The sequence below is a fragment of the Danio rerio genome, chromosome 23 (assembly GCF_049306965.1).
Source record: "Danio rerio strain Tuebingen ecotype United States chromosome 23, GRCz12tu, whole genome shotgun sequence".
Taxonomy (NCBI): domain Eukaryota; kingdom Metazoa; phylum Chordata; class Actinopteri; order Cypriniformes; family Danionidae; genus Danio; species Danio rerio.
Genome location: NC_133198.1, coordinates 24,016,687 through 24,044,188, shown reverse-complemented (window position 1 = coordinate 24,044,188; position 27,502 = coordinate 24,016,687). Strand labels below are relative to the sequence as shown.

General features: G+C 36.8%; 2 protein-coding genes across 40 annotated transcripts in view; one reads left to right on the top strand and one right to left on the bottom strand.

Moving 5' to 3' along the window:
• Nucleotides 1-14,871, top strand: part of megf6a (multiple EGF-like-domains 6a) — a 142,255-nt gene extending 127,384 nt beyond the window's left edge. For 9 of the 19 annotated variants that reach the window (XM_073938926.1, XM_073938925.1, XM_021473659.3 and 6 more), the window contains 7 exons: nt 5,839-5,967; nt 6,054-6,182; nt 9,659-9,787; nt 9,930-10,058; nt 11,704-11,832; nt 11,914-12,042; nt 13,930-14,871. In XM_073938926.1, the coding sequence (XP_073795027.1) occupies nt 5,839-5,967; nt 6,054-6,182; nt 9,659-9,787; nt 9,930-10,058; nt 11,704-11,832; nt 11,914-12,042; nt 13,930-13,976 (821 nt within the window). In that variant the 3' untranslated portion in view covers nt 13,977-14,871. Of the gene's footprint in view, nt 1-5,838; nt 5,968-6,053; nt 6,183-9,658; nt 9,788-9,929; nt 10,059-11,703; nt 11,833-11,913; nt 12,043-12,229; nt 12,316-13,929 lie in introns of all 19 variants that reach the window. The other 10 variants (XM_073938924.1, XM_068219048.2, XM_073938934.1 and 7 more) reach the window with 3 other exon arrangements.
• Nucleotides 14,872-15,469: 598 nt separating this feature from the next.
• kcnab2b (potassium voltage-gated channel subfamily A regulatory beta subunit 2b) overlaps nt 15,470-27,502 on the bottom strand; it is a 185,787-nt gene continuing 173,754 nt past the window's right edge. For 19 of the 21 annotated variants that reach the window (XM_068216784.2, XM_073938552.1, XM_073938559.1 and 16 more), the window contains 5 exons: nt 27,112-27,232; nt 25,766-25,860; nt 22,873-22,993; nt 20,308-20,396; nt 15,470-19,710 (listed from right to left, as the gene is read on the bottom strand). In XM_068216784.2, coding sequence (XP_068072885.1) covers nt 19,621-19,710; nt 20,308-20,396; nt 22,873-22,993; nt 25,766-25,860; nt 27,112-27,232 — 516 coding nt within the window. In that variant the 3' untranslated portion in view covers nt 15,470-19,620. Of the gene's footprint in view, nt 19,711-20,307; nt 20,397-22,872; nt 22,994-25,765; nt 25,861-27,100; nt 27,233-27,502 lie in introns of all 21 variants that reach the window. The other 2 variants (NM_001328419.1, NR_137311.1) reach the window with 2 other exon arrangements.

Genomic DNA, 27,502 nt, shown 5'->3' with positions numbered 1-27,502 from the left:
TAACTACACTATCCAATAAAAAAGCCTCAAAAGTACATTATGTTGCCCAACAGCTGTAATAATTGTCAAACTGTAGCTTGTACTCAGCTTGTTGTTGTATGTGTGAGTAATACACAAGGGTAAAGTGCTGGTCTAGTGCTGTTACTGTCAGAGACTGGGATAGAACCCGGGTCTCCTGCACGAGATGTTGGCCTTGAACCCACTGAGCCACACAGGCGTTGAAGAACCAAAGTCACAAAAAGGAACTTTCTCCTTAAGAGGAATTTATTAGTGGCAAAAAAAAACTTCAATAGAAGATAAAGATAGAGCAGACAAAAAACAAAGACTTCTCCAATTTCAAAAAATGCAAAAAACTCAAGAGGCAAAAAACTCAGGATCAGTAACTGCTCAAAATTACTACAAAAAACATAAGTCACAAAAAGCTTGACAAAAGGTAATTTTTCAAATAGAGGAACTCACAGAGGATGACAGGCTAGGATCCACAATAACCGAGCAAAGAACTACTAAACTGAGGCTATTTAAATACAAACAGCTAAACAAGGAACATGTGAAATCAATAGCTGTGATTACAAATACAAAATAAAGACAAAGAACGAAATGAGGACATCTAGTGGTGAAGAAAAAACATTACAAGAAAAAACTAAAATAACATGGGCAAAATCCTGACAGGACCCCCCCCCTAGGAACGGCTCCTGACGTTCTTGCCGAGAGACTTGAGCTTGAGAGTGTGAAAGTCTCGAATCAACTTAGGATCCAAAATGTCCTTGGCAGGAACCCAGGAACGCTCCTCAGGGCCGTAGCCTTCCCAGTCCACAAGATACTGCTTGGTCCGACGCACTTGACGAACATCCAGTATCCGGTGGACTGTGTAGACTGGTTGGCCTCCAAATAACCGAGGAGGGGGAGGTTTACCTGTCACAGAAAAAGGAGAGGATGAGACTGGTTTTAGTAGCGATACATGAAAGGTAGGGTTTATTTTTAATGATTTTGGTAGATATAACTTGTAAGTGACCGGGTTTACTTTCCTTGCTATCTTGAAGGGTCCTATGAACTTCTGGGAGAGTTTTCTAGAATCCACTCGTAGGGGAATATTTCTAGTTGAGAGCCAGACTCTTTGGCCCGGGCGCATAGTGGGGGTTGGTCTGCGTCTACGATTAGCCTGTTGCTGGTATTGTTGGGATACGCGGAGAAGCTTAAGACGTGCCTTCCTCCACGTTTGACGGCAGCGTCTGACAAACTGGAGGGCTGAGGGGACGGTCACTTCTACCTCCTGCTCCGGGAATAGTGGAGGAGAATAGCCAAATTGGCATTCGAAAGGGGACATACCAGTAGCTGAAGAACAGAGAGTATTATGTGCATATTCTGCCCATATAATGAAACGGGACCAGGTGGTGGGATTATTGGCTGCCATGCATCTCAGGGTGGTCTCAAGGTCTTGATTGAGTCTTTCGGTTTGACCATTGGACTCTGGGTGAAAACCTGAGGATAGGCTGGCCGTAGCCCCTATGGACTGGCAAAAAGCTTGCCAGAATCGGGAGGAAAATTGAGGTCCTCGGTCTGAGACAATGTCTTGGGGAATGCCAAAGACTCGGAACACGTGATTTATGGTAAGCTCGGCTGTCTCTTTGGCAGTGGGAAGTTTGGGCAAGGGAATGAATCGTGCAGCTTTGGAAAATCGGTCCACAATTACCAAAATAGTGGTATTCCCTTGGGATGGAGGGAGCCCCGTGACGAAATCCATAGAAATGTGCGACCAGGGTCTGTGAGGTATGGAAAGTGGATGCAGGAAACCTTGGGGTGAACAGTGGGAACTTTTTCTCTGGTTGCAAGTATGACATGCATTGACGTACAAGGTCACATCTTTCTTGATGGTGGGCCACCAAAACCGTCTCTGCAAAAACTCAAGAGTGCGAGCAGACCCTGGATGACACGTGAGCTGGGAAGAATGTCCCCACTGGAGAACCTTGGATCGAGCAGCTTTGGGGACGTACAGACAGCCAGCAGGACCTCCTCCTGGGTCAGGGTCTTTGATTTGGGCTTTCCTAACAATACCCTCCAGACTCCACCTGATGGGGGCAATAATCTTTGAACTGGGGATGATAGGTTTATTGCGGTCTTCTTGAGGGGATTTTACATATACTCGGGACAATGCATCTGGTTTCAGATTTTTGGAACCCGGACGGTAGGTGAGGGTGAAATGAAACCGGTTGAAGAACAGAGACCATCGGGCTTGGCGGGGATTGAGTCGCTTAGCCTGCTGCACATACTCAAGATTTTTGTGGTCTGTCAGTACTTGGAATTGGTGTTTGGATCCCTCCAGCCAGTGTCTCCATTCCTCAAGTGCTAGCTTCACTGCCAGTAGTTCCCTGTCACCCACGTGATAGTTTCTCTCGGTTGGGGTGAGACGATGGGAGAGAAAAGCACAAGGGTGAAGTTTGTTATCCTCACCTCTCTGGGATAACACCGCTCCAATGCCCACTTCGGAAGCATCAACTTCAACCGTGAAAGGTTTGTCAGGGTTTGGGATAAGGAGGATAGGTGCCGATGTAAAGCGCTTCTTGAGTTCATTGAACGCCTTCTCAGCTTCAGGCCCCCACCGGAACCCAGCAACTTTCTCTTTGGTGAGGGCAGATAATGGGGCCACCACAGTGCTAAAATTTAGGATGAATTTTCTATAAAAATTAGCAAAGCCCAGGAAACGCTGCACTTCCTTGACTGATGAAGGGGAAGGCCAGTCCGCCATAGCTTGAACCTTTTGTGGATCCATTTGGATCTGCCCTGGTTGGATGACAAAACCAAGGAATTTGACTTGGGATACGTGGAACTGGCATTTCTCTGGTTTAACATACAGGTGGTTTTCGAGAAGTCGATGGAGGACTTTGCGGACATGATGTACGTGTTCTTGGAGTGAGCTCGAGAAGATGAGGATGTCATCCAAGTAGACGAATACAAACTTGTTCAACATGTCTCGGAGAACATCATTAATGAGGGCTTGAAAAACAGCGGGGGCATTGGTGAGACCGAAGGGCATCACTAGGTATTCGTAGTGGCCAGTAGGTGTGTTGAAAGCAGTCTTCCACTCATCTCCTCGTTTGATGCGCACTAGGTGGTAAGCATTGCGCAGATCAAGCTTAGTGAAAATTGAGGCTTCTTGTAAGATCTCAAAAGCAGTAGACATCAATGGCAGGGGATAACGGTTGCGGATGGTAATTTTATTTAGCCCCCTGTAATCTATGCATGGCCTAAGACCGCCGTCCTTCTTTCCAACAAAGAAAAAACCAGCGCCTGCTGGAGAGGTGGAAGGCCGGATTATACCTGCTGCGAGGGATTCCTCAATATAGTCATCCATGGCAGTGCGCTCAGGAAGGGACAAGGAAAAAATACTGCCTCTAGGGGGGCAGGAATCCGGAAGCAGCTCAATGGCACAATCATAGGGACGATGAGGCGGTAAGGAGGTAGCTCTCTTTTTGCTGAAGACAGTTTTAAGGTGGTGGTACTGGGCTGGAACTTGAGACAGATCTAAGGGCTCTCGAGACTCGAAAATGGGTTTCAGGGGTTTCTGACTCAAACAAGTGGCTTGGCAGGTGGGACTCCAAGCCAGGATGGTTCCAGTAACCCAATCAATGTGCGGGTTGTGTTGAAGCAGCCAGGGGTGTCCAAGGATAACTGGGAATTCAGGTGATTGTATGAGGTGGAAACAGAGCTTCTCATGATGCTGGTGAATGGAAAGGGACAGGTCAGAAGTAAGATGAGTTACCTCACCCGGACCTAATGGTCTGCCATCCAAAGCTGTGACTGACAGTGGTTCTGGAAGGGGATCATTGGGAATATTGAGGTTCTTGGCTAGAGTGATGTCCATGAAATTTCCCGCGGCACCAGAATCAATGAAGGCTTGGAGTTGGGAATGTTGGTCTGCCCAAGTGAGAGTGACAGGAAGGAACAAACCACTTTTGGAAGGTGATGAACTGTATGTAACTCCCGTTACAGTCCTTCCTTGCCTGTACGGGATGGAGCGTTTCCCGAGAGCTGAGGGCAGGTGGAGCGAAAATGACCTGATAAGCCACAGTAAAGGCAGCGCCGCTCCCTCATGCGGCGGTCTCTCTCAGTAGAAGAAAGGCGAGTCCGGCCTAACTGCATTGGTTCAGAATAATCTTGATGGGCCAGTAATGTGGATGATGGAATTGAAGTGAGCATCTCAGTGGAAGCCGTGGAGCGCTCTAGACGTCTCTCCCTCAGTCGGTTGTCTAGTCGAATGGCTTGATCAATTAGAATCTCGAGATTTTGGGCAGGTTCCCTAGTAGCCAAGTCATCTTGAATAATCTCGGATAACCCATTTCGAAAACAGACCATGAGAGCTTCCTCGTTCCAGCCGCTCCCTGCTGCCACTGTACGAAATTGTATGGCATATTCTGCCACACTTCCAGTCTCCTGCCGAAGTATGAGGAGTCTTTTAGAGGCTTGTCGGCCACTGAGAGGGTGGTCAAAGACTCGCTTAAACTCCTGTTCAAAAGCAGTGTAACTTGAACAGAAGGGGGCTTTGGCCTTCCAAACTGCGGTAGCCCAGGAGAGAGCCTTACCGGATAACAGAGTGATCACATATGCGATTCGTGCCCGATCTGATGGGAAGGATGATGGCTGCAATTCAAAGGTAAGAGAGCACTGGGTTAGAAAACCATCACATGCATTGGGATCACCTGAGAAATGTTGTGGTGGCGGTAGGCGAGGTTCCATCATAGGAGAGGGTACTCGAGATTCTGACAAGGGTACTGAGGTGGCGGTGGATGCCGGATTAGAACAGGTAGGTAATCTGTCAAAAAGTTGACGAACAGTAGTCATAAGTTCAGAGAGTACCTGTGAATGTTTGGCCATCAAAGCCTCTTGCTGAACTAGGACATTCTCATGTCGTTGAACTGTAGACTCGTGCTGAGCCACTGTGGTAAGGAGCTCCTGGGAACTGGGGTTTTCGGGGTTCATGATGTTGGCTCGGTTATTCTGTCAGAGACTGGGATAGAACCCGGGTCTCCTGCACGAGATGTTGGCCTTGAACCCACTGAGCCACACAGGCGTTGAAGAACCAAAGTCACAAAAAGGAACTTTCTCCTTAAGAGGAATTTATTAGTGGCAAAAAAAAACTTCAATAGAAGATAAAGATAGAGCAGACAAAAAACAAAGACTTCTCCAATTTCAAAAAATGCAAAAAAACTCAAGAGGCAAAAAACTCAGGATCAGTAACTGCTCAAAATTACTACAAAAAACATAAGTCACAAAAAGCTTGACAAAAGGTAATTTTTCAAATAGAGGAACTCACAGAGGATGACAGGCTAGGATCCACAATAACCGAGCAAAGAACTACTAAACTGAGACTACTTAAATACAAACAGCTAAACAAGGAACATGTGAAATCAATAGCTGTGATTACAAATACAAAATAAAGACAAAGAACGAAATGAGGACATCTAGTGGTGAAGAAAAAACATTACAAGAAAAAACTAAAATAACATGGGCAAAATCCTGACAGTTACAGGCAGAATATCGCACAACTATCAGCCAGTCAGATTCAAGAACCAGAGAGAACTGTTGTATAAAAGTTATTATATAACTCTTTTTTAAATATTTTTTAAGCAAGATGATAATGGTCTAATCCGATACAATGATTTATGCTAAGCTAAGCTAAAAGAGCTCCCACCAGACACAGATATCAGGCTAAATGCTCTCAAAAATGGTTAAACTCAACTGTTTTACTCTCAGTTGCTCAAAAATTTAGCCTATTTGCCAAAAAAGTGGAGTGTCTCTTTAAGAAAGTGGGGTGTAATGCGTCATCTGTCTCTCTGTTTGCAGCATGTCCATTAGGGCGTTATGGTCAGGACTGTGCTGGAGTGTCTCTGTGTGGTGAAGGGGCTCGCAGTGACCCTCTCACAGGCAGATGTGTGTGCAGGGCTGGTCAGCGTGGACGGGACTGTGGGAAAGGTCTGGCTGTGAGTCTGCTGACGGTGCTTTGGAGAATAATGGGATATGGAGTGATGATGTGCTTGTGTTGTGTATGTGTGTATCAGGCTGTGCTGAGGGCTGGTTTGGAGAGAATTGTGATCAGCGCTGTAACTGCAGCAATGGCGGAGTGTGTGACGCTCTTACAGGACACTGCAGCTGTACACTGGGCTGGACAGGAGACACCTGTGAGGAAGGTCAGAGCTTTTGACACTGTTTAACCAAATATAAGGATCCTGCTACTGTCACGAACACTTAAACATCAATAAGAACACTTGAACATAAAAATTAGAGCCAGACGAACCAGGCAATTAATTTACATTATTAAAATAAATCAAGTGGCTAATATAAAAATAAACAACAAAATCCTAAATGCAGGGCACTCAAAGTAAGTGAAACAAATTAAAAAGCCTTTAGTGTTAGTGAGGCTAGCAGGGGGCGCTCAACCTGTGGTCTGTGTGGGTCCTAACACCCCAGTATAGTGAAGGGGTCTCTATACTGCTCAGTGAGCACCATCTTTCAGATGAGATGTTAAACCGTGGTCCTGACTATCTGTGGTCGTTAAAAATCCCGGGATGTCTGTCGAAAAGAGTTGGGGTTTAATCCCTAGCATCCTGGCCTAATCTGCCCACTGACCTCTTTCCATCATGGCGTCCTAACCATGCCCATATCATAATTGGCTTCATCACTCTGTCTCTTCTCCACCAATCAACTGGTGTGTGGTGTGCAGTCTGGCGCAGCATGGTTGCCGTCGCATCATCCAGGTGGATGCTGCACACTGGTGGTGGATGAGGAGATTCCCCCCTTTGTGTAAAGCGCTTTGAGTGACAAGAAAGGCGCTATATAAATATAAGGAATTATTATTATTATTATTAACATGGCTATTCTATAAAACAGCACCTATGTGTTTCGGCACACTTGCCTTCATCAGGGTAAGAAAGTTCATGTGCGTCCGGAGTTTATTTAAACACTAGGGTCACATGACTCAATTGAACATCCAAACAATACAGAAAAGGAAATATCGAACACAAAGTCAACTTAACAGTCATCAATAATTCAGTAAAGAAAGAGAGAGAGAGAAAAGTGAATAATCATAAGTATTATATAATAGATTCCAAAAAATACAACATTAAATGTATATACAAAAGAAACCATAGGAAATACGCATATATAAGTAAATACATGCATATACATACAAATATAAATACATACATTACATACATACAATAACAATGAACTACTGTATTTTTGTTTACTAATGCCAAAGATGAAAAAATACTGTAGTGTATTGTTTACTGTTTGTTCATGGTAATATATACTTTATCTATGTGTCCCATATTGTAAGGGATTTGCATTATATGTTTTTTTTTTTTTTTTTATTAAATTATTGAAATATGTACAGTACTGGTAAAAAGATTGGAAACGGGTTGTTGAAAAATGCAATTAAAACAGAAACTTTGTAAAATATCATTTAAACTGTTTTCTAATAGACATTTTGCCCACCCTTTGTTTACATGGCTACAGTTTAACAATTTATTTTACTGAGTAATAGGGATTAGTTACATGCAGTGGTGGAAAGAGTACTGAAAAATCATACTTAAATCAAGCTAAATTACCATTACTTGCCCAAAAATGTAGTGCAAGGAGGGTTAAAGATCTGGTGTAAACATTTCTCAAAATATGAGTAAAAGTAGCCCTTTTAAAAGTACTCAAAAGTAGTGTGTAGTGAGTATTACACAGTAAAAAGTTGATGTGTTTACGTGCAGGGACGTGTAAACGTAATGTTCTGTAGTGCATTCAGTGATCTTCCTATATTTCTTCATCACCTGCAACCTTCTTTCCATTGTTTGTTTGTTCTGCCCTTCCTTCCTTCATTCATTCATTCGTTTGTTCGTTCCTTCATTCATTTGTTCCCTCCTACATTCCTCCCTTCATTCATTCACTCATTCTTTCATATTTTTTCTTCATTCATTAGGTCCTTTGTTCATTTAATCGTTTGCTTATTCCTTCCTTATTTTGTTCAGTCCTTCCTTGAATTCTTCCTTCATTTATTAGGTCCTTCCTTCATTCCTCCTTTCATTCATACTCTCATTTATTCATTCATTCATAATTTGTTCATTCATTCATTTGTTTGTATGTTCATTCATTCATTCATTCATTCCTTAGTTTGTTCAATCTTTCCTTGAATCCTTCCTTCATTCATTTGGTCCTTCCTTCATTCCTACCTTAATTCGTTCACTTATTTATTCAGTCGTTCATTTATATTTTGTTCCTTTTATCATTAGGTCCTTCATTCATTCATTCATTCATTCCTTTGTTTGTTCAGACCTTCCTTGAATTCTTCCTTAATTCCTTTGGGCCTTCCTTCATTCCTCACTTCATTCGTTCGCTCATTTGTTCATTTGTTTGTTCGTATTTTGTTCCTTCCTTCATTGGGTCCTTTTTTCATTCATTCATTCATTCCTTAGTTTGTTCAGTCCTTCCTTGAACCCTTCCTTCATTTATTTGGCCCTTCCTTCATTCTTTCCTTTATTTGTTTGTTCATATTTAGTTCCTTCCTTCATTAGTTCCTTTGTTCATTCATTCGTTCATTCTTTCAATCATTTCTCCATTCCTTCCTTCCTTTCTTAGTTTGAACATTCATTGGGTCCTTCCATCCTTCATTTGTTCGGTCCTTCCTTCATTCAGTCCTTCCTTCGTTTGATTTCTTGATCAGTCCTACCTTCAATCGGTCCTTCCTTCCATTTTTTATTCCTTCTATTTAGTGATTATTTAAGGCTGTTTGGTGATTTCAGTCATCGTACAGTCAACACATATCATTTTCTCATCAGTGACATGCAGTCTATGAACAGTCTCTGGGTCATTGCGTGTAAAGATTTTGGAAATCTTATTGGACATTTTGAATTCTTCCAAAAGGTTTGCTGCATTTATAAATCACACTTGCCTTGAGGTTGTTCAGTTTGATGCAATTTGGTTTCTATCTGCGATTTGATTGGACAGGAATCGCAGGAATGATTTTTGTACTTGAGCCAATCACTATAGTAAAGAAAAAATAAAGTAATGACTGCTGGTAGAAGGAAAGTAGTGGAGTAAAAGTACCGACACAGCACTAAAAATGTACTCTAGGGTGAGTAAAAGTACTTAAAGCTACTTAGCAAATTACAATTATTGAGAAAAACTACTCAATTACAGTGATTTAAGTATTTGTAATTTGTTACTTTACACCGCTGGTTACATGAGCTTACTGTATGGTTGGGATTATAATGTAGGTTAGGTTTATGTCACCTAAATTAAAGTGTTACTAGTACTACTACATTTTGTATGTATGTAATTCATTTCTGTCATGTCAAAGCTTGCTTTAATGTCACATGATACTTCAGAAATGATTTTTTATATGCTGATTTGCTGCTTTATCATGAAATATTATTTTTGATGCTGGCTAAATAAATGATTTTATGCTGTATTATACAAACAAATAAAATGACAATAGAACTTTATTAATAAATATATTTTAGAGTTATGTTATTATATTATAATTATATTATTTTATTCCATAGATTTTATTCCAAAACGATCTATTTAAAAAGTGCAGTGTGGCATCAAAAGATTGTGTATACTAGAAAAAAGAAGGAAAGAGAAAAAATGAATTAACAGTCTCTGTTGTGTTGATCAGTGTGTCCCAGAGGACGGTATGGTTCAGACTGCAGTGAAGTGTGTGACTGTAAGAATAACAGCACATGCGACCGAGTGACTGGCGTCTGTCTCTGCTCTCCAGGTTTCTACGGACATCTATGTCAACATGGTGAATGATAATAATTACAAAAACTCACTGACTGTTTCAATGATTTTTTGTCATACCCATAACTTTAGTACATTTTTATAAAAACTGTACTTATTTATTGTATTGTATTTATTTATTTATTTATTTATATTTTTATCCAAAGCATGTCCTGTTGGCTTCCATGGTCATCGTTGCCAGCTTCTGTGTGACTGTGGTGCAAATGCACCTTGTGACCCTGAAACTGGCCGATGCCTCTGTCCTGCAGGATACCAGGGACTCCGCTGTGAGAGAGGTGCAGATGAGCTCTCAGACAACCTTTTTACTTGATATATATGTGTTTTATAAAGCAGTGAATTAAAACAGTTATTCACCATTAATTAAATATAAAATAATTATGTGTTTTTGTGTTTTAGAGGGCTGTATTAATTTTAAAATGTTATAATTGTGTGATAATTTTACATTTTTATAGATTTGAAAGCTTCATTTTCTGGATCATTATATATAAACGAATATAAATATATACATACATACATTCAGTACATACATACACCGTAAAAAATACTGGTTGCCCTAAATTTTTAAGTTAAATTAAATTAATCCAAGGTCCACACAGAATCTGTGCACGCAGATTTGCACAGATTTTTAACATCATTGAGTCTATGTATTTACTTGTGTAAATGTGTGTACATTTATATTTATTCAGTTTTTAAATTTATTTTACTAATATTATTATGATATAATAATAGTAATATTAAAATGTTTATATAATTTATTTACAAGTCTTATTTTCTGTCTTTAAATAGATATATTATATGAGAAACTGGCTTTATTTACTAAATTAGTAGATCTAATAGGATTTGCATTGTAAACATTAAATAAAAGTTAAACATGTATTATTTCCTTATGTCATAAACTAAGTTATTAGTTATGTTACTCCTAAAATCATTTAGCATAAATCCGCAGATTTTTTTTTTACAAAATTCTCCACAGAAATAACAAAAAAAAATATCCGCAGATTCTGTCCTTCTTATGAGTCATTTGAACTTACATTATGCTAAACTGACTTAAAAAAACTGCGTAACTTATAAAAGGAAGTTAGAACATGAATAACTTTTAATAAGTTACAATTAACTATAAAACGTACGTTTTCATGACTAAGTGATCATGTCATTCTTTACTGTGTACATACAGTATATAAACAAAGAGTTTAGATGCCAAAACCTCTCAATGCCACTTGATATTTTCTTCTAAAATTAGCCTCTTGTAGGCTCAGAGATGTCACTTTTATAGTGCAGAATAAGTTCTTTTCATTGCCTTTAAAGTGAAATAACTAAACATAAACACAGGAGGCTGAGAAAATGCTTGTGCAATTGTCTTCTTGATATTCATAACCTTTTATAGTTAAAAAAAAAAAAAAACAGAATTAGTCTGCAAATATATTTGTATAACAGAAATTCTCTGCTTCTCTGAATTGATTTATACAGAACTGTTGAATTTTTGTGCAATATTTAAGGCAAGTATATTTTAAACTACTTGTAAATTGCCTAAACATGAAAAATAATAGGATACCTTACTTTAATTGAATAACTTTTCAGCTGAGAAAAATGCTCATTTTAGGAGAAATGTTTAGATGGCATTTAGAGCTTTTTGCATCTGAACTCTTTAAATACAAATACAAGCATACATACAGTACATGCACACATACAAACATAAAGCTTATTTATTCAGCTTCCGTATTTATTCAGCTTTGAGATGTAAAAATCAGATTTTTTTTATCATAACTTCTAGTTTTTTGTGTTCGAGAGTTACACACAGTATATAATGGATTTGTATACATTGCATGCGTGTGTGTGTGTGTGTGTGTGTGTGTGTGTGTGTGTGTGTGTGTGTGTGTGTGTGTGTGTGTGTATGTATGTGTGTGTGTGTGTGTGTTTCAGAGTGTGAATTGGGCACATTTGGGGCTGATTGTGTCCACAGATGTGACTGTGATGGAGACACCCCATGTGACCCTATTAATGGCAGGTGTTTGTGTGCACCTGGAAAAACAGGCTCTCGCTGTGACATAGGTCAGTCTTCCTCCAGATGTCTTACAGTTGAGCTTTTCCTCAGTCACACAGTCAATCTGTTCTTTTTTCTGCATGCATCAGGCTGTGGAGTGAACCGATTTGGACCCGACTGCTCACAGAGATGTGAATGTCTGAACGGAGGTCAGTGTGATCCCCGAAACGGCCGATGCACGTGTCTGAACGGCTGGATCGGGCCCAGCTGTCAACAAGGTACTTTTACTACTACTGCATCACACTGGGGTTGCCAACCATCCATTTATTGGCTGGGACGGCCCAAATATTGGTCCTAATTGATTTGTCCTCTATGCAGTCTTGGTTAGGTTACTTAGAGTCATTAATTACTAATTACCATATATTAATTATCATAATACTCACCATTGTGAACTTTATGCCAAAGCTGAATGGCCTTCTCTGAATGTAAGAAGGTGCACCCACTGGATGACTCTGGTCTACAAGGCTCTTCTGGCACTGGTGCCTTCATAAGTATGTTCACTTCTTCATAAGTCAAAAAGCCAGTATGCCCAACGTTTAAGTGAATCTTATCATTTGACTGTTCCTCGGGTCGAACTGAAATAGGGAAGCGAGCCTTTAGTCATGCCACCCCCTCATCCTGGAATACTCTTCAGTCGGAACTAAAAATGTCTAAGCCCAATTACATCTTTTCGCTCTCTCCTTTTAAACAAACAACAACAGTCTATTTCTTAATGTATGTATTTTTAACATATTGTAATGTGGTAAAGCTGATCTCAATGGGTTTTTTATTTGATTAAAATAAGAAACGCACGCGATCACACACACATACACACACACACACACACACACACACACACACACACACACACACACACAYATATATATATATATATATATATATATATATATATATATATATATATATATATATATATATATATATATATATATATATATATGTATCTCGGTATATTCCATCAGTAAAAATCTCTCTTGTCTAAATCTTGAGTAAACGTCTGTACATATTGTGCTATTGTATGTGGGCTTCATTCAGTATAATCTTGCATATGTTGATTTTATCTTATGTGTAGATTATATGACAAACTCAAACACCGACCATGACAGAGAGATACTCATTCTTCCTGATGTATGAAATACTGGAAGAGAATCTAAAAGAAAATCCTGAATATGGAACCCGTTGTCTTCAGAAAAGTTGAGATTTTATGTGATTTTATCTGTGTATAATGCTTATTAAAACAATAGCGCAGTTGCTTCAGTACAGTAATCAAGTAAGCGTTGTTTTGCTTCTGTTTTATGAGCGCCCCCTGCTGGTAAAGAATAAATAAGCATTTTTTATTTTGTACAGGAATGTTGCAAATATGGTCAGATCGTCTTTAAAATATATTTTAAAATGATACAATTTAAGTGAAATCACTAACTGCCCAAACTAATATGCTGTATAATTTTTTTGTTTGGATCATGATTACAGTGCAGCCATTGCCTCTAGTTTGAAATCACTGCAGATTGTTCAGTCTGAGATAAACAAATATGCTACTTTTTCTATGCTCATATTTATTTACTATATTATTTTTTGATTATTTCTATATTTAAAAAAAGAATGTAAAAAAAGCATTGAAATGTAATTTTGCTTTTAGTGTGTGGATGAATTTGAAAGTAAGTGAATTTGACAAAGTTGGCAACCCTAATCCACACTTTCCCACTTCGCAAAGAATCTCAACGGGCGCCTTGATGTCAAAAAAGATGTCAGAAATGCAAATTAATTTGATGTTACTTTCACATCCATTTGACAGCCACACATTGATGCTCCTTTGACCACCAAAAAGTAAAATAAGTTGTATCCATCTGAAAGCTTTAACTCCAAATTTACACTGGATTTTGTATCCCTGCAATGTATGTTAACTAATTGTTAACTTATATTGACATCCAACATTGGCATCAAGAAAATCTTTTTTGCAGTGATTTTTTTTGACATCAAGGTAGTCATCTGACATCAGAGCGAATAGCATTTTTGATTTTTTTCCCCTTTTTTTTCTTTTACATTATTTGATGTCATTTTAAAATAAACATGCCCACTGGGGTAATTCTCGTGTTTGTTGATTACAGGGCTCCTGTCTGCTAGCAAAAGTAAAAGGAAGGACTCGTCAGTATAGCTGTGTTGCCTATGCAGTTCAGTAACACAGACTGTAATCTGAACTGCCTTGAATTTGCAAGTAGACCTTTGGCTAACATTTTAGCCCAGTAGTGTTTTTTTTCTTCAGATCTTTAAATACAAAGGTCAACCAATTTTTCAAGTGACTGACATGGACAAGCTCTTGAAGCAGTTTAGATGGATTAACTTCCATTTATGATCATAAATGATCAACTTTTTCATGGAAAATTGGAAATCCAACGTGAAGGTGACTTTTGATATCAAACATCTCCTGGATGAGGACATACGCAACCTTTTTACGATTTTTTTTTTAACTGATTTTAGCAATATTTGTTTTATGAATATAATAATTGTAAATAAATAATGCCATTCCTACAACGTGATCCTAAAAGATCATGTGCAGTTGTTGAAAGATAGTTTGAGTATGTGCACTGAAAACAAAACAAAACTGTGGTTTAGATATCATTTTCATTCCGAAATTAATAGTAAGTTTCTTGAATAATTTCTGCAGAAATGGCATGTAATGCTGAAATAAAAATGGCATTTTTGCAGTAGAAAGATAGAAATGGTATTTTCATGTTACCCAAAATGTTTGTTTACTTTAAAAAGTTTTTTTGTACAATATGTCAATTGTCTTGTTTCATTCATGATGAACTTTTTAAAAGTAGCATTTTCATTAGGAATATACAGTGTGTGCACAAAATTCAGTGAACATGTTTCTTGGTGTATAATATTTTTGTTGATATACGTCTGTAGAAAAAAAAAATACAGAGACCATTTGACAGTTCTCAGAGCCACAACTGAATTCATTTGGTATTGTGTTTTGAATAAAATCTAATTATTTGTTTTATTGTTCCATATTTATAATAAAATATTTCACGTATTCCTCAAACAAATTTCAAACAATTTTATAACTATAATTTTATAACCCCCCCCCCATTTACACTGTTATTATGCTATAGATTTAAAAAAAAAAACTGTGCAAAAAAAAAAAAAAACAAGATTACAAAGGTTTTCATATGCAAATGCTTCTGTACAATCTTATTTTTGTAAATTCAGGATCATTCTGTAACAGATTTATTTTTGTACAGTACTACATCAATGCAATATGCAAATGAATAATTTGCATTCTTGATGCAGATTATGAGCTCAAAGGAAATGTGTATTTCAATATTTCTGCAGGAAAGCCAGGCCAAAGTTTTTAAGCACTTATAGTCTTCTTTTAATATTTTGTTCTTGTAATAGTTAAACATTTTTTCACAATTAAACAATTTGTATTATGTTTGAGATGCTCTCTGGTGGATAATGACACGATATATGAGTTTTTTTGGTTTTTGTTGCATTTTTAATACAATTCCATTTTAAATAACATGCAATATTCATTACAAAATGTAAATATTTCAAGTAAAAACTTGATTCATATTTGGACATCTTTAAGCAATAAATAAATGTGTTCCTTCCTCATGGGTTTAATACACAAACACAGAGACTAAATTAAAGAATTTTAGAATGATTTATTTTCAGCTGTTTGAAGCTGTACACCTTTTTTTCTTCAAGCATAATGTCATAAGCAATGTAATAATTGACAAAAAGGAAATAAAGGCAAATGTGATAATGATCATTAAATCCAATACAGTAGATTTATATAATCAGATTATATACATATTATCAAACCATCCCATTATGTATCTACAGAAATCATAACCATATTTTAACAGTAATGGTCATATTACACTTAGTTAATAAGAAATTCGAACAGTCTATTCTTATCAAATCAGAATCAAAACATTTCAGATGAAGTTCCTGTACAGTTTCTCTTATTGACATTATTGGACATTTTTATATATAAATACATGTTTAGCATGAACTCTTTCAACAACCTCTATCCTTGCTGTGTTAAATAACATTTAGCTCCCAAATGACAACATTTGAACCGAACATACCATAACATTTCACATGAAAAAGATGCAGCCTTAAACAAACACAAAGACATTTATGATGGCCCTCAAGGCAACTGAAGCAATGCTTTCTACTTTTCCACTCTTTGGTTAAAGTGCTACTGTACTTCCGAAAGCTTTAGATGTAAATAAAATCTCTCTGCTTTTTTATGTGTACAAGTTTATTTTTCTCTCGACTACATTTTATATTCCAACTACAGATCAACACTGTAACACAAAACCAAGCATTAGCGTTGTTCTCCACTAAAATATAGACCTTTTACTCCAATTAAAAATATAGATTCACCCAAAAAGGAAAATTCTATCATCATTTAGTCTCTTGTTACTTGTGGTAAACCTTTATGAGGTTCTTTTAAGTGTTAAAAACAAATTACATTTTGAAGAAACATGTAACCCCTGACTTCCATAAGCCTAGTTGTTGTTTTTTTTTACTTTGGAAGCCAATGGTTCGGCTACAGGTTTTCAGCTTTCTTCAAAAAGTATTTCAGCTTTCTTTGAAACCATGTCGAGAGTAAATATTGAGGACATTATTTTTAGTTGAACTATCACTTCAATTTCTAGGTACATTGCAGCCAATTGTTTTGACTACATGAATTAGATAAATCCATTTATTGGAGTGTCATAATTTAATCTGCTTTAATTGATTTTTGCATTCATTCTGACGTTAATAACTATAGTAATAACATACAAATGACTCTACAAAGCTTCTCTCAGCTTTTGCTCACCATTTACCGCTGATGGTTTTAACATGGCGTAGGCACTACTGTATAGGTAATGCATACAAGAGTATGTTACTGAATAAACATGCTAAATAAATGGATGCCAGCTCAGATATTTAGCGCTGAGTAAGGCATTTAATCTTATCTAATAATCCGTTGTCAGCAGATTAACACTGTTTTAGTCATTGGCTGATTTAAATTGTCAGATGTTGATACGATTTACCAGTTTTATACACCGAGACATTGCTCTTGTACACATATGAAGTTATGAAAAAATCATGCAAAAATAACTTACACTAGGAAGACTAGATAGGCTACACCGTTTTGCAAATACTATAGTAAATATCGTGTAAATCGTTTGATTTTAGGGCTATTTTTCTTGAAGTAGTGATGTATATTTTACAGCACTCGTGTATGTGAAGCGATGAATTTCTGTCCGGAAGAGGGCGCCATTTGGACAACAACAGAAAGGGGGTATTGACACACATACAGTGTACGAGCACGACGATTTTACTGTTAATGAACTTAATATCAAAAACAACACCACAATATTGCCTTAGAAAAGACGGGTTTCTGTCAACACTGACAACAGAAAACATCCAGTGAAGAACATGATTGAGACAAATGACATTCATTAAAATAAATAAGAAGTTTCCATGTTCAAATAAATAAGAATAAGGCAATGCACCAAACGCTGAGGAAAATGGCTATTAAATAACATTTTAAATAAAGCGAGGTGGGGAAAAGAAGATGGCTGGTGTGTAAAGCAGGGCAAAGCACACAGAAATCTCTTTGGTTTTAGCCTGACGAAGCTTTGACAAATGAACATGTATACTTAGCTAGGACATTTGTTTCTTAGAAAATACTTATAAAGTAAAAAGAACAATGGGTTAATAAACACTTTCAGATATTGCACATTTTGAGGCCTGTTTTTGATGTCTTTAAAGGTGTCATTCACCCAACAATGAATATTTGCTGCTCATTTAGTTATTCAAGGTGCAGGGCAATTTTTTTGTGTTTTCAGCAGAATGGTTTTAGCTGAAACTGGTTCTCTGTGATTTATCAAATGCAAGTCAACAGCTACCCAGAAACTTCAGAAAACATATACAGGCAAAACTAAAGTAATACCTTTAAACAACTGATTCCGTGTAATATGATTCACATAAAAAGATTTAGCAAACACTTAAAATGCAGTCATTTATAAAGTGTGCAAATGTATTACTAATCAATTGTCACATTTTTTATTACTAATTCTGGACAAAAATGAATGAAATATCAAACCAAGCCATGTAATGAAATAGTTGGTTCATATTTAATAATATTGGCTGACATAAGAGATTCCAAAAATATTATAATTTTATTTTTAATTTGAAGTCAATCTGAGATTCAACGTATACATTCAACAACAAATATTACTGTTCGCAGTCCTCTGATGTTGGATTATAAACCAGATGTGCAGGTAAACACACAAAAAAAATGTTCTAAAGATTGTTTGTTTTTAAATAAATTTACTGTATCCATTTGAGTTGGAGAGAGTCATGATTATTAATTTTCACAAAACAGTTTGATGATTTGATCACGATTAAAATATATCTCCTTTTAAATATGAAACACTTCACTCTCATTCACAAATGTGTCCAAAAGTTCACATTATAAAAAAAATTTCATAGTAAACTACCTAAAAAAGTGTCCAATACTTACTACATTTTACATATCATTTGTAATTAGAAACAATACAGTTCATAAATCTACGGTCCCTGCAATTGCTCCAGATTATTATAACATTTATAAAGGCTTTTTTTTTGGGGGGGGGGGGGGGGGGGTTAATGCAGGGTTCCACATAATTCCTTCATGTTGTCTCAACACAAATCAAGTAAACTTAACTGTTTTAACAAATTTAAGTGGATTGAACATAAAACAATTAAGTTGTCCCCAAAAAAAAAACGCCCCTAAGAATTGTGTTTTTAATTCATTTTAATTAAGTTGTTAAAACAAGCAGCAAAAGTAATTTTTTTCAGTGTAAATGTTTGGAATTTTTTCACAAAGCAATCATTTTGCTTCATGAGACTTCAATGTATTATCAGGATATATTAATTTAGTTTCTCCTCTATTTTTTGACTCTTAAAGTGCTCGTAGCTGTCGACTTGCATTTAATGAATCAACAAGAACCACGGTTTTCAGCTAATAATCTTCTCTAATGTTGTACTGAAGAAAAACATCCACCAACATCTTAGAGGTCCTAAAAGAGTAAATAAATCAACAGCAAACTGTTCATTATTCAACAAACTATCCCTTTAATATTTCCTACAATCTCCCAACCCAAATCTAACGTCTGTCTACTTACAGTATTACATACAATTTACAATGGCTTCCTCTTTCTATAACTAAAAAGCATCCATAAACGATACAGCTATAGCAATATAAATGCGATCTTGTAAACGAGCAATATATTGGCTATTGATTCAGAGATGTTTCCGTATAAAACTAGAGATAAATAACATCCAACAGCCTTGATTAGTTCAACTTTCTACATCCAGTAACTAAAGTGCTTCATCGCTTTCATTATTATTTCCCATTAAGCTTGCAAATATATTAGTCTTCCAGAACGCAGATAAAAAGCATGTGCACTGGCCAGTGGATCTCATGCATTTCTAGTATTCCCTAATACTGCACTTCTCAGTGTGTTCTACAAGGGGAGGAAGGATCAGAGACAGCGAGTTTGATGGTTTTTTTTTGGTGGTGTTTTTGGAGCGGCATTCTGCATATTCAGCCGGTTCGAGCTGTATTTGTTCGTGAGCATGCTTTCCCTATGCCTGTGCGCTGTAGGCTCTTCTCAGGCTCCAGGTAGTGTGCGGTTTGGCGTCTCCTGCAGGACCGGTGACAGTGCTGGTCCTGTGTGCCAATGTTTAGTTCAGTCAAAGCTCAGAGAGAGAAGCAGGTTGACACAGTGCCATTATTGACTTTTCTATTAGGACCGATAGTCCTTTTTACTGTAGGGCTTGTTGCCTAGGATACTGTCCACTTCATGTATAATCGAGGACGATAATTTTGGAAGAACCTGAAAAAAAAGAAGAATTGAAGTTTATATGTTTGGCAAAACATGGCATAAGTTTAACTTTACAGAAAGTTCAGCACTGTGTTCCTTTTCTCATGAGCAGCTCATGATCCTGTGTTTTCAGTGTCTTAGTTTGGTTTACAGTAAATGTATAGATATATGCAAGTTGTTTGTATTGTGACAAAATGCAGCGCGTTTCTTCAGTTGTTTGTGTTGTGACAAAATGCAGAGCGTTTCTTCAGTTGTTTGTGTTGTGAGATTTTGCAACACGTGTGCTGTCAGACTGATGAAGATTGTTTTTTAATTCGCTGGTGTTTTTGTAATTGCATGTGTTTTCTTAAAATGCAGCGTGTTAAGCTTTCTTGGCCACTGTATACACCATTCCAAACAACTAAGAAAGTCAGTAAATGACACGGTTAAACTTTAAAATTAAAGGTAGTTGTAGCAGAGATCAAGGTCTTAAAATGTTAATAAACCAAAAACACACATCAATCACAAAATACAGGACACGGTAAATTCACTTGAACAGTGAACCTGTTCATATTCCATCAATGGCATTACAGTGCACAGAATAAATCTATTAGCTGATGTGTGTCTCACCTGAATTGCTCCAATGTTCTCCATGAGCTGATCGGTGCTGGACGCCCCCAGCAAAACACAACTCACACCCTCGTTCCTCAGACACCAAGCTGCACAGACACACACACATATAAACACTCCACCACTGTACATCTGCAAATCTGAACACCACAAACCACTGTACTAATACACAACTGTAAACGCGACCACCAAACCCTGAACTGCACTACTACACTACTGTACATCTGCAAACATGGAGTCAAAGCTCAAGCAGAACCTCACGGCTAATTCAGGCCTGACCGCATTTTATATAACCAACAATGTCAAAGCAGCGAGCAGAAGAAAGACACAGGTAGGTGTATAAGAAAGAGTCCTGACATGTGTAGGCAGTAAACTTGAACTAACCGATTACCACTGAAGCAAGTGTAATAACTAAGCTGACTGTTGTTACGTTTTAAACAACCAGCAAACAAAAAGAAAGATTATTTTAGGTTTGATTTTCTTTAATGATAATGTATGTTTCTTAATTCTTACACTAAATCCGTTGAGCTTCTTCATACTTCAATAAGTGAAGTTTCACAAACTAATTCCGAGAGGAGCATGTGATATGATTGACTGCAGCTGGCCACTAATCTACACGCATTAGCTAGCCAATCATATTGATCTAAACTCACTATAAGTAGCCTAGTTAGAACTACTTCCTTATCTTCTTTTTTTTCCCGAAGAAACCCCCCATCCACCCCTTCCCCTCCTTTCCTCCTTTACCAGGGGGAGCTCTCGAGAACCACCTGCTCTCGTACTACCCTCACATGCTCTGTGGACCAGGCGGGAGCCCTAAGCTCAACTATCTCCGAGCTCAGGGTTCTCTCCCGGGACAGCATGCCAAACCTGCTAACTTGCTAACAGTTGTCAAACAATATCTAAGTGTGAACTCTTGAATGCATTTTAGTAAACTGAGCTTAAAGGTAGTAAAATAACTTTAGATGAAGATGATAATACTAAAACATTTTAGAATTTTTAATTGAGAATTCAATTACTTAAACTTGAATTAACTGTGTCAGAATATATTACTAGAATGTACTTCTCAATTATGTAATAATAATAATAATAATAAATAATATTAATGATAATAATTTCTTAATATAAAGTTGATGGTGATGATGATTATCATTAATAATAATAACAATAATAATCATCATAATCATCATCCTCATCATCACCATCAACTTTATATTTAGAAATAATAATAATAATAATAATGACGATGATGATAATGATAATGATAATTTCTAAATATAAAGTTGATGGTGCTGATGAGGATGATGATGATGATTATTAATAATTAATAATAAAAATAATAAATAATAATTAATAACAATAACAACAACAGCAACAACAACCATAATAATAATAATAACAACAACAACAACAACATTTCGCAGTTAATTCAACTGCCAAAACAGGGATTAACCCAAAGAAAAGTGAGTAATAAAGTGTTTTAAATAATTAGCAATTTATAATTTCTTTAATAATTTCTAAATATAAAAATATAAAGCTGATTATGCTGCTGCTGCTGATGATGATAATAATACAATTTGGTGATTCCTTCAGCTGATAAAGCAGAGAATAAGGCAAAGGAATGTGAGTGAGTGAGTGAGTGGGTGAGTAATAAATGTCTAAAATATGAAATGGATTATGATAAATAATAAAAACTATTTTCATCCTCAACTTTATTGTTTAGAAATGGAACTTGGGGGGTGAAATCTGTTTCCATATAGGGGCCCAAACCAAGCGACTGCTACTGCCCGAAACCTACATCTCCTCTACAAAGTTTGTTGCTCCCAAAGCAATGTTCACTGAAAATATACAGAAATGAGCAGTTTTCCATATTTTGTGATTCACGTGACCTTTATCTATCATCCAACAACTTTTAACCTTGACAATTAAAAAAAGGTGACTTTTAATAACATTTGTAATAGTTTAAAGTGATAGATTGCCTGGGTTGGTGTTGTATATTAGGGTACAAAAACCTTGTAATAAAGTGCCAGTACATTTTCTGTTCTTTTACAGACTCATTTCCCCATATTACAGTGTATCTTATCTTATAATCTTATACATTATATTATTTCAAACTACCAAAATGTCAATAAAAGTAACTGTTAAACTGAGTTGAATTTTTCAATATCAAAAGTTGAAAAAGCAGAGATCAAGGTCCCATAATGCAATTCAATAAATAAACAGAAAACACTTGTGAATCACAAAATACTGACACTTTTAATTAACAGATGTTTTTACAGTGTAGTTTCAACATTTCTTAGAAGAAGCCAAAAGAGCCAAGCTATCAGGCAAACTATCCCACGGCATCCAGCCAGTGAGTGGACTACAATACTATAAAGCCTCAGACTGGCACACAGAAACCTCAAATATCACACACATTCTATAGACACAAGACTATTCAGCACCAGACCCCAGAACACAAGAGGCAGGAGACAGACGGGGAGGACACACGGCCTGTCCTGAGCTCCAGGCAGGCAGACAGACAGACAGACAGAAAGAGAGAGAGCAGCAGGGCCCATTCAGTGTTACCGATGGCCAGCTGAGGCAGTGTGCAGCCCAGCCGCTCCGCAATGGCCTGCAACTCTTTCAGCTTCGCCTGCTGACGGCGGCCTTCCTCACTCAGGATCTTGTCCTTCATCCACTGGTAGCCCTGTTTCAAACACACAGCACAGCTGCTCAGGCTGCTGGAGAGCTGTGTTTGTCAACATCATACAGTATCTGCACACATACAGGACAGTGACCAGACAAACGTGCTGTTATGATGGGGTGCTGATGGGAGGGTACTGTGTGTGACGGGCAACCGCAGCCTAAAAGTACTGAACTTTTGCTCACGTATGCACGATAGGACAGGCTGTGTTTTAAACATAAATGATTATTTTACAGAAGCTGCTTTTTGCTGCCTGTCGAGGGCGCATGAAACAAATCCTATTGTATTTACAGTATGCAAGTGCTCTTGCAAATGGTTTATGTATTACACTCGAGTACTACAGATTCATTTTTTACTCAATCTCATAAAAGAATTGTGAAAAAACACAATTCTTAATGATCACAAGTTTAAGGGTAACTTTTACATTATTTTTAAAGAAAACTCTGCTGAATTTATTTAATCTAAAATTATTTTTAAGTAGCCGGTTTATTAGTTTAAAACTCAAAATAACTTTAAAAGCAAACCATTCACAAGGGTGAAGCGCAGACATACTGTGTTATTGAGCATTGTCCAACTACATTTTTTCTATTACTATAATAAAAATATGCCTAAACTACTGAAACATTAAAGTGTCAAAATGACTGGCATTCATCACTGCTCAAATACATTTGACAGCAAATTTCTGATCAGCATGATTGCTCCAGAAGAGGTGCTGACTCCAGATCTGGCTTATAATTCCTGATTGTTAAGTAGACCAGTTTAGAAAAGCTGTTTTATGAAGACTTGGCTATACCTTAAATAATAATTCTGCATCTAGGCTATTGTTGGATGTGCCAGCCACCATTGTGAATACCGGACTTTTTTTTTTTTTTTTTGCATTTTAAGAACAGTCATCCATTCATTCATTTTCTTGTCGGCTTAGTCCCTTTAATAATCCAGTGTCACCATAGGGAAATGAACCGCCAACTTATCCAGCACATTTTTACGCAGCGGATGCCCTTCCAGCTGCAACCCATCTCTGGGAAACATCCACACACAAACACACACATACAATGCGGACAATTTAGCCTACCCAGTTCACCTTTACCACATGTCTTTGGACTGTGGGGGAAACCAGAGCACTTGGAGGAAACCCACGCGAGCACAGGGAGAACATGCAAACTCCACACAGAAACAGCAACTGAGCCGAGGTTCGAACCAGCGACCCAGTGACCTTCTTGCTGCGTTGCCATTTTAAGAACATATTTCAATAAATAATTCTGTTCATCAGGGCGGCGTTTGTTAAATGTAAAAAAAAAAGTTAAATAAATTTGTTTATTTAAAATAAAATACTTATTTATTAAATATTTATTTATTACTTATTGTATTCAGTTTCAAATGAAATGATTACTCTAGTCATTATTGCTTTTATTACTATTACCATTAATAGAAATAATATTAACTATAATATTAATAATAACAATAATTATAAATATTAGAGTGATTTCTGAAGGATCATGTGACTCTAAATGGAGTAATGAAGCTGAAAATTCATCTTTAAAATAACCAGAATATGTCCATGCCAATAGCCTAGTGGTTAGTGCGTCTAGATTTAGCAGCCAGGTGCTCATGGCGACGCGAGTTCAATTCCTAGGTCGAGGTCCTTTGCCCATCCTTCCCCTTTTCCCTATCTCTGCTCCCCACACTTTCCTGTCTGTAAATCTCCACTGTACTATAAATAAATAATAATAAAATATTTATTAAAAAAAATAAAACCACTGGAATAAATGATTAAATTAAATGATAAACTACTTTTAAACAATTATATTATAGAGCAATAACATTTCACAATTTTACAATTTGTACTTTTTTTTTTTAATGAAATAAAGCCTTGGTGAGCAGGAGAAGCTTATTTTAAAATATTTAAAAATCCTACTGACCCCAAACTTTTGACCAGTAGTGTACATTTATTTAGATATATATTTGTTTGTTTAATTATATGTTGTTATTCTTTAGTATGTTTGTTTTAAACATTAAATTTTATGCTTTATGTTCCGGCAAATTTGAACATGAGTGGAGTATTGTTAGTTTTATTGTTTAAGATGTTATGTTAGTGTCAAAAGCTTTTATGGAATATATTTTCCTCTTCTCCATGTCACAAACTTCAAGAAAAAATTCTCTGCACCATAAAAAGAAAATAATCTATTATTGTCTTTCTTCATCTTTCTTCATTACAGTATTTCATCTAAAAGGAAACTGAATTCAAAACTCACTGATGATTTTAAGTATAAATAAAGCAGAAGTAAAATTTGAATCTGAATACTTGACATTTAATATCTCATGGTTTAATAAATTTGCTAATTAAATATAATTCCAATAACATATTAGTGTATCAAGCTAATACTGTGTATTTATGAATATTGATGTGTACATCAGAAAATAATATGCTTGTTATCATGTTTTGTTTTTGTTATTCTCATCCATACAATGTAATACACAGTGAATAAACTCATTTTGAAAATAAAAAGGATTCAACATCAATGTGTCAAGACAAAGAAATTCACCATATCACAACATAGAAAGAAACAGAACAACACAAAAGTGTTCATCCATTTATCTACATGTGTGCAGATGGAAATACTTCACAATGCCATAAAGTGAGAGAAATAAACCCCAAAATACGACAGAAAACTCAAGCCAAGCCACCACATTTGCATGAAAACCACCACAAACAGCAGTCAGGACAGACTGACAGGAGTGCAGGAAGACAAACGATCACAAATATCCGAAAAATACCTTGAGGGAGGCTCTGGAACAAGGAGGCACACCACTGTCATACTTCCCTGAGATGATGCCACACGCCAGTGGAGACCACGTCATGGCACCCACACCTGCATCAACACCACACACATGCCTTACTTTACTTTCATTTCTGAGGTTGCAACAAAAAAAAGATAATTGTTTAGAGAAAGCACACACAGTTTATGGGGACTCTCCATAGGCGTAATGTACTTCAAACCGCAAAAACCTTTATTACATGGCCTTACTCCAGTGTTAATTTCGATGCCGAAAAGGTTTCGTCATAATTTTCGTGATGTACAACGAAACACAACTATAATAATAAAAATATGCTGACATTTTCATTGACTAATAAAACGAGAATGTGAGTGAGGGACGTTTTTTGGAAAATGTCCAATCAGAATGAATCTTGGTGTGTGATGTATGACGCACACACATTTAAAAAGTAACTGATCCGCATACCTGTCAACATTGGGATGTGAAAATAAGGGATATGCCCACCATAATAAGGGACTACAAGATCGACATCTTTAGATGTAATTATTGTTAATTATGTTTATAAGTCTGTTCAAACACGCACCCAAAACCCAGACTTTCACTCTGCTTCAAAACGTGAGTAACGTTATAGAACCCGTTTGGGAAACACTGTCTATTTATCACAATGAAGTACGTCAGCTGACAGTCACGCACTGCTATATGATGTTTTGAGAATTGCATAGGATGCGCAATGGCACCTGTAATGAAAAGTAAGGGAATCCTGTCATTTTTATATTTATTTATTTTCATACCTCAATAAAACGAAAGCACAGACAGAACAGACTCACATTTAAGAGCAAGGGGCGGCCCCTGGTGGTTTGGCGGTATGGGTTTCGTATAGGGTGGGTCAGCTCTTTAATGTTTATTGTCACCTGTCAGAGAAAGACTAAAAATACGAGAGAAATACGGGAAAATACCTTTATGGGATGATAGGGGGATAGAACTATAAAATACCGGAGAATCCTGGGAAAAACGGGAGGGTTGACAGGTATGATCCACAGTAGACACGCGGGTGTCTCTCTGATTAAACTATAATGAAATGGCAACAGCTGAGAGAAAAACAAGATTTTTTTTATGTCAGACAAAAGAAAGAAAATAGCCGATAAAAACAACAAATCTAAAGTGACCCAAGCATGCCAGGAATCCAAAAATCCAATCAACCTTCACAGGAAACGTGGGGTAAAATCTGATTATCAAAAGACACCATTAAATATGATTTATAAGCGTTTTGATATGCAAGGACACAGGACATGTCCTTTTAAACCACCTTAACAGTGGTAACCTACAGTGACCTACCACACACACACCTATCTTATGGAAGAGTTCAGGCAGCTGTACTTCCACCTTCTCTCTCTGAAACATGTGATATTCGGCCTGCTCACAGACAGGAGGGATCAGATTGAACTGTCGAGCCACTGAATACGCTTCCTGAAATTAAAATAAATAAATATAAACACTGATTCATCGTCGTTTATGCTATCAGATTCATTTATATACATGCATAAATCAAAGAAGAGATATACCATTTTGGTGTCTGCATCAAATTCAGAGTTTCTCTGACTTAATTTTTTTACATGCAAGTTTGAGCTAAATCTGATCTGATATTTTTTCCATATTCACAATAAAAATATAGTCATGTTGAGGACATTTGGAACATTATTTACAACATTATTAATTTTAATCCGCAGCTGTTTGTAT